The 7,674-nt window shown below is 40.3% G+C and overlaps 2 protein-coding genes across 2 annotated transcripts in view; both read left to right on the top strand. All coding sequences in view use genetic code 11, as the record gives it.

The window, feature by feature from the left end:
- EGR_09939 (hypothetical protein) overlaps positions 1-3,641 on the top strand; it is a gene marked incomplete at both ends in the record, with an annotated part of 6,478 nt that extends 2,837 nt beyond the window's left edge. The window contains 2 exons of the mRNA XM_024499188.1: positions 1,000-1,099; positions 3,541-3,641. Of these exons, the coding sequence (XP_024346394.1) occupies positions 1,000-1,099; positions 3,541-3,641 (201 nt within the window). The remainder of the gene's footprint in view (positions 1-999; positions 1,100-3,540) is intronic.
- A 2,325-nt stretch (positions 3,642-5,966) lies between these two features.
- On the top strand, positions 5,967-7,416 carry EGR_09938 (hypothetical protein; the record flags this gene model as incomplete). Its single annotated transcript, XM_024499187.1, has 2 exons — positions 5,967-6,136; positions 7,239-7,416. The coding sequence occupies 2 exons, from the start codon at positions 5,967-5,969 to the stop codon at positions 7,414-7,416; spliced, it is 348 nt and encodes a 115-aa protein (XP_024346393.1).
- Between the last annotated feature and the right edge of the window lie 258 nt (positions 7,417-7,674).

Below are 7,674 nucleotides of genomic sequence, written 5' to 3'. Positions count from 1 at the left end.
ATTTTGTTGGTTTTCGGATCTGAGGTGGAAATCAGAGGATACGTGAGATTCATGGGCCCTAGCCAGATAAACAAAGACGTAAGCATTCATCGAGCATGTTTTCATTGGCCGTGGGCGAAAGTCAGAGGTGCAAAGACGATCAGATGCTATCCTAGTTCTGGCCATGAACGATGCCAACTGAAGATCCGTGGTAGTAGTGATGTTACCTTGCCCACAGGCAGTCCGGGGAAGGTTTGGCTGCAAAGGAATGGGGGAGGACACCACTAGGAAAGGTGCCGCCTGCTTAATTTGATTCAACCTTGGAAAACGCACCCAGGTGGGACACTATAAAAATAGACAGCACAGTGGGCGCATCACCGGCCCTTCCATGGCTTGGCATAGGTTATGCATTCATAATGTCGTACCACCTCCCATCAACAGCTTAGACGTCCCCACATCGTTGCGTCGTAGTATTGTTCAGTCCATTGCCTCAATTCCTTAGTTGCTTTGAGCACGTCTATAGAACGTAAAACAAAATAGGTCGTACAAAACTTACTTATATTGGTACTCTGGTGGGCAAATCAAGTTGAAGTAGATAGACAAAACAAAGCGCAAAAATACAAGAGCAAATGCTTGAGGGACTCAGTGGAAATGTAGGGCCAATTCGTGTTCTTGCATTGTATCGTCACGATTTGTCACGTAGCTGGTTTCACGGAGTGCACAATGAAGTGTTGAGGGTGAAGGGTGAATTAATTCCAGCGACTACGCTATGTAGAAACCTCAGTTTTTCGTTGCAGCATGGGTTTTGAACTACGTCGGGCCGGGTTCGTGCATGCGAGGGTGACAGTCAGACGTGTAGTATAATGGCCAGGGTATGTGGAGGGAGTTTAGTGTCTAACACTATTCGCAAAAGACTTAAGTTCTCCATCCCTATGAATCAGAGCAAAAATTGATCCATAGAGCACAATCTCTATATATTACATGTGGCGCAATCTTTCTAAAATCTTTTTATACAATAAGTATTCATTACAATTAAATAGTGTCCCATCAGATATTTTATTTTATCAAACTAGAAGATGGTCGTATAATGGTGTCATGACATGTAAAATTAATTTCAAAAGTAGAAGCCTTTCATTTCGAGAGCGTTCGGCCCTTTTGGAATAGGAGTAGCAATGGCATTGGTAATATACATTTAGCATATCTACCCTTTCGATTTGGATGTAACCGGACAGTGAGCTCTCCCTCAAAGTAAAAGAGATTCAACTTAGAAAATGTTAAAGAAGTTGCAGCCGTAATGATGACCTCAAGTGTTCACTCAATTTTTTTCCAAAATTAGGTGATTAAAACAACAAATTAGCCTATAAAATGCGCAATACTACCTCCTTACTTTCGTGGTGTTGGAAGAAAATGGCAAAGTTATGCCAAGGCAGATCCTAAAGTCAAAGCGGTAGCAAAGATTGCTCCATTTAACATTAGCGCAAGCATAGAAACATCATGGCATGTGATGTAGATGATTAAGCCCTTTAACTTAATTCCTCACTGAGCATCCGAAATTTATTTAGTGAATAATTTTGCGGTTCACCTCCCTACCAAATGTTTACCAATTCGCAATGAACAGGAACGTTGAACTGGAGAGAGCGTAGATGGGACTATGACATCTATTCGAATGGACATGTTTATGATTGAATGTGTCTACCATATTCCATCCAGCTGCGCCCTTAGCATTCTATGCGCATTCCGCACTGCATTCACTTCCGCTATTTCTATTGACAACTGCATAGTGCAGAGTGTAAGCACGGCAATGAGGACGGGAAGTGGAGTGAGACTGGGAGGTGAAAGAACTCCAATTACTTTAACGAGGGCTTACCAGTGATAGTATGAACACTTGGGAAGGTGGATAGTAAGCAGGACAGAATGCAGCAATGGAGCAAGGATGGAATGCTAAACTGACGGAAGGAAGGGGAGGATGTACGGAAATTAGTGAGAGTAATCTTGGAGAGTCCGAAGGAAGAGGAAAGTGATGCAATGCGTGGATGGTTTGAAAGCTTTATGACGAAATATGTGACGTGAGGTGTGTGATGACGCTAGCGACTACACAACGTGGAAGCCTTTGCTGTTTCTGTCACACAGTCTAGGTTGTGCTAAGTCAGTTCGGGTTATTACATGCATGGGTGACGGTCGTAGAACGCTCGGGAGGCTGGCCTACTTTCACGCATCCTACGTCTCTACACTTTACTTCATTTCTCCTACCTCCTCTACCCTCTCCTTTTCTCTTCTTCCCTCTTTTCCCCCATTCCCCTTCTTAAAGTCGCCACCTCTCCTATGGTATTGCTTTCCAATACATTCTATGGAGTGGCATAGCATATCCGTCAATAGACTGCATTAGCCAAAGCTTTCTAAGAGGGGATCCATGTTGGTGTCAGGGGTCATTCTCCTCTTCTTATCTTCTGCTATCTCTGCTATGTGGTATTTATGTTAAACTGTTTAACTTTTGGCATAAATTCGCTTTTAATGTATGGACTTTTCTCTAACTTTCTGATTTTGTAGGCGCATCCGTACGAGGGCGACGAATGGGGATGATGTTTGTGAATCATGTAATGAACCCACCCACTAGATTGCTGAATTCCCAGTGCACACCACTCAGGCTCTGTCATTAGCCAATACTTCGGGATTTCTCCAAACATTTCTATTATAGTGTTTAAGCCTGGAACAGGACTCTGCTCATAAGACCACAGTCTTCAAATACTCAATATTATTTAGGAATATCGCTAAGATCCCAGTATTGTGAACGTCTTTCTTTGCATGCCATCCTCCGTATCAAAATGTTTTAAATCAATGTATTTTTTGCAACTTCAGCAAAACTTATAAGTTCTTGCCAGCTGCATTATGCAAAACCCGATTTAAATAAATAGAAAGGAAATCGAAGACTTTTTCCGTTATTTATTTAGAGATGAGCCCTAATTTTAATCAAAACTCATATTAAAGACAAATTCGTATATGCTCTGAGTTTAAAAAGGCCTATCGTAGTGTTTTCTCATGGCGCCGAATCATGATGACGGCAAGAGCTATCGTACTTTCAGCTAATTTCATGAAAACCTCCTTGCACATTCGCATCCAATTCAATATTTCCAACCAGCTGGTATCAGGCGACTAATATTACCGCATAAAATGGCGAACTGTCATTAAAAGCGTGAGTAAATTTGAAGAGTAGGCATAAAAGGACAGCAGTATTTAGCCGCGAATGGTATCTGGTGCACAGACGACAAGTTGAAATCCGGCCGGAATATATTGCCATTAGAAAGTGGGTGTGCTGCAGTCCTCTTATGAGGCGAGATCAACACAAATTTTACTTTGATTACGTAAATAAAATTATGAAGCAGCCTTTTAACGTTGAAAAAACAAGCTCTTAAAGGGGAAAACAGCCTTCTTTCAAGGAGATCTTATTTCTTAACATGAATTAGGCAAAGCTGTGAACAGTTTTATACCACAAATATTACCGATCACCTGTAATTTGGCGAGAATTATAAGCTGAACATAGCTTTCTGTTTTTGAATTCAAAAGTGCCTTACGGTCTAAAAGAAAACGAGGGAATTATTATTGTTAAGGGTGTTTCTTTAGCCTTGGAGATAATGAAAGAACCAGTAGCTTCTTCTTCATATTAATCATCTCACTTCTAGAATAGAAGAAAGAAAGTCTTCATTCGATAAATCTCACTAAAGATATGCTTAGAGCAAATTACAATTAGGTACCTGGAGTATTTTATCAGATGGAGACCTCTGAATTACATTCACTGATGCATTACAACGGGTTTTGGCTTCCGAAAATTTACTTGTGAAAGAACTGAAATGCGAGCGCAGGTCCACCCTTTATAAAGCTTCAGTTACACCTATTTCGGACACTTTAAACAATATTAGAATACACAAAATTTTGCATCTATATTTGGAAATTTGAGCACCTGCTTTAACCCATAGTTAACATCTCAGCGACTGCTTAATTTGTCATTCGATGGAAACAAATTTTTCGAATCAATTGTCTTGGTAGATGTGTTTTAGTAGCACTCATATATAAAATCGAAGTTTCTGCAAGCATAAACACCATTTAGAAGAACGTCTTAGGTTTCGATCCGGGTTAGCGGACTTTGCAAATTCGCTCCATTTGTTGGGGTCCTTCGTCTGTCAGCTATCTACCTCGCACACAAAACGCGTCTTTTATCAAAGAAATCTTAAGTTAACTCAACACTCTCGAGATTGTAGGGCCCCCTTAAAATTGTGCTTTTAATTGACAAAATTTGAAATATCTACAATAGTAAGTGGCTTTAGCATCAGTAGGGTATCTTTCCGCATTCAAATGAGCAAAATGATCAGTGTGCTCTTTGCCTGTCATATTATAAGCAGATTAACGTTTAAAAAGTAAACAGCAAAACAAACTGTTTTGTGTCTGAAAACAGAATATGAGCTATTGAAGGAGCGTACCTTACACAAGCCAAAGCTCACTAGAGGAACCGTTCAGCTGCATAAATGATGCACTGGATTGTGCCATATATTTTTTGTTAGAAGTGATTAAACACTGCGCCTTTTAGTAGCCGCACAGTCTGTGCATACAATACACTATTATTCTATTACAAAAAAGTACGAGGGCACAGTTGCCTGGGAATAGTGCCGAAGCAGTTTAAAGTACTACAAAGGATTTCACGTTAAGCTTTTCCTGTCAAGTACAAATAGAGGTTTTTTGCATCTATGTTAGTGTAAGTGGCCTATAAGCACTAAATCGAGTAAATTAAAATTCCTTTTGATTAAACCAGATCCCGCTTTACATTGAGAACTGTTGGTTGCAGCAACCATTCATTGCACTTCCAGTACAAGGGTTCTGTTCCTTTTCACCAATATTTAGGTTGAAAGTCGCATCATGCTCAATCACATAGACGTGACAAACCCTCAATATACACGAAATTGCTAATGAGTTCGCCCTAGTAAGCATTTATAAAATTGTAATTGACTGTTTAACAGATGCAAATGAGCATCAGCATATCTTCCAGTTTAGCTCAAGGTACATTGTAGTGTTAAAGATATCGTTGTGTCGTTCAGTGTCAATTAATTAAAAATTTTATTCAACATCGATTGCAAATAGAATGACCATATTCAACCCAATGATAATAATTAGCTACAAATTCAAGGAATTACCCACCTAAACAAGGTCTAACTCGGCCCTAAGGCTTCCTTATTAGAAAAATTTTGTGGTGGTTTGGGATGACACCACATCCTTCATCCTTCGCTGGCAAAAGTCCGCTGGCAATAGTTAAGCGCCGCTTCTTCTTCTTCTATGATTTTTGGAGTAAGTTATAACACTATAATAACTGGCGAGGAAATGGGCGTTCAATGGGCCCACCATCTGTTGTACTTCTGACCTTAATGCTTTCGTAATTTTCAGCTCCACCCCAGTCTTTAGCGTTATGTTGAAGAGACGCATTGGAGGAAAGTATAACATATTAGTTCATCTGATGAATACGGCTATCTTTTCTTGCTGGATTTGTATATATATTTCTAACCAAAAGCTGTCACTTAAGATGCAATTCGCAAGCACTAATTATCTCATTTTTGGGTTTTTCTTTGAGAAGTGGATTCATTTCCTTCCACATCCTTTAAGAATGCAAACCGATTTGTGTGAGGTCTGTTAAATATACTTTCTCGAATTCACCTGCCTCTAACGTCACAGGGACTTAATTAACACAATTGTGCTTTCCATTGCTACTAGCATTGTATTAGCCAATGCCTCATTGAGCAGAAAGTGCTCATAGAGTTATAACAAATGCGTAGGTTACATTACTTTAGGCAATGAAGGTGAGAAATGCTTGAGTTTGGAGGAAATGTTATAGCAAATAAAGCTGCTTTTGCATTTAATGTAGGAATTTGGAAAACCGTGAGGAAATAGGGACTTAAATAGCAATTCTGCTATAATAGACTTTGTTTGCTACAGATTTTCATTAGAATATGAGGTCAGTGGATAATTCAGCCACTGTGTGCGTCCTCACGGCCCATTTGGGCGCAGGTGTCCTGCGAAGATTGATGCGACCGGAAAATGGATCTATGGAGGAATGCAGGCATGAGGCCATGGCTATCTCAGGTACAGCTTTATATCCAGGGCAGCAGCAAATTAATAAGTTCACCTCATCCCCCACCCCCATTCCAAGTACTTTCGTGTTTGGGACTTGCCAATCACTGATAAACATTTCATTCACACAATCTTATCACGAAATGCTATTTATTATGAAGTTTTAGAAATCAACTTATTCATTTCGCACTGATAACCGTTGTCACATTTAATGCAGTATGTAAACGAAGAAATTACGAGAATTCCTCATTTTGCAATCGAACCCATTTTAGCTGTTTAGATTGGAATAAATCAGCAAATAATGAAAGGTTAAAATCTCATGGCGCATTAAATGACCTCGTCAGTTTGGTTTGTTAGTGAAAGTATTTTTGACTTTGTGAACTCCTGAAACAAATAAAATGGCACCATTTTAAGAAATTTTACTGAAAGCAGATAAAGCTACTGGCCCCTTCAACCAAAGTTTCTGCCCTAAGCATAAGTAATTAAATTATGGAAAACTCTGTTTCAAACTCCCACCTGCCATATAATGCTCAGCATTACTTTGAGTTTCGGAACATACACATTATCGGCATATATTTGGCGCAATCAAATAACTCAATAGCAAATGAGATGTAAGAAACCGAAAGTGTTGGCAGTGTCATGCTTCAACTGACTGCTTTCCTAAAATAAATTGTGAGGGCACTTGCACAAAATATAAAGAACTAGTAATAATTTCCAACATAGACATCAAGTCATAAAAAAGAGAAGAAAAGGGTAGAGCAGGTGGGAGAAATGAAGTAAGGTGCAGAGGTGTAGGATGCGTGAAATTGGGCCAGCACCCCGAGTGTTCCTCATCCGTCACCTCAGTATGTACTAATCCGGCCCCACGTAGCACAACCGCGATGGTGTGATGGAAACCGGAGGTTTCTACGAAGTGTAATCACCGACGGCAATTCATTCTTCAGGTCTCACCAATTAGCGCGCACTCTTTCTTCCAACTTTCCATGGTTTTCGTCTCAAAATGCCCCACATCACGTCATTCATTCGTTCAGTTTAGCATTCTTTCCTTCATCGCCGCACTTTTTCCAACTCTCTATCCATCATACAACGCCTTCATGCCATCACATGCAAACATAAGTTTAAGCAGTAAGAGTTCCTCTACTATCTCCCAGTCCCACTCCTATTCCTGTCCTCAACGTCACTCTCACACTCTTCATAATACAACCGTCAACAGAAGTGGCGGAAGAGAATGCAGTGAAGAATGCTCATGGAATGCGATCGACAGAGCCGTATAGCATGAGCATGAATGCAATGGTACTGAAGTTGAAACGCTCGATTATGACGAAATGAAAACCACCACTGTCACGGTAATGACAGCCTGCTCGAAAGCGTTGCCCGATGCATTGTATTGACAAACGTGCTATGCGACGAGATGGGATGAATTGGTAAGCAATGCAATGGGAGGGGTTGTGACATTAAAGTGGACGATGGGAGAAGAGAGAGAAAAAGAGGGTAAAGCAGGTAGGTGTAGCGCTGGCGGATTAGTTTACTAATCCCGAGGCTCTTTACACGTTAAACAAATAGATTTTTCAATCGGTGGCTAGGTCA

This window comes from Echinococcus granulosus, assembly GCF_000524195.1.
Source record: "Echinococcus granulosus chromosome Unknown EG_S00177, whole genome shotgun sequence".
NCBI classification, from domain to species: domain Eukaryota; kingdom Metazoa; phylum Platyhelminthes; class Cestoda; order Cyclophyllidea; family Taeniidae; genus Echinococcus; species Echinococcus granulosus.
Note: the sequence above shows the minus strand (reverse complement) of the source record. Positions and strands in the feature narration are given on the sequence as shown.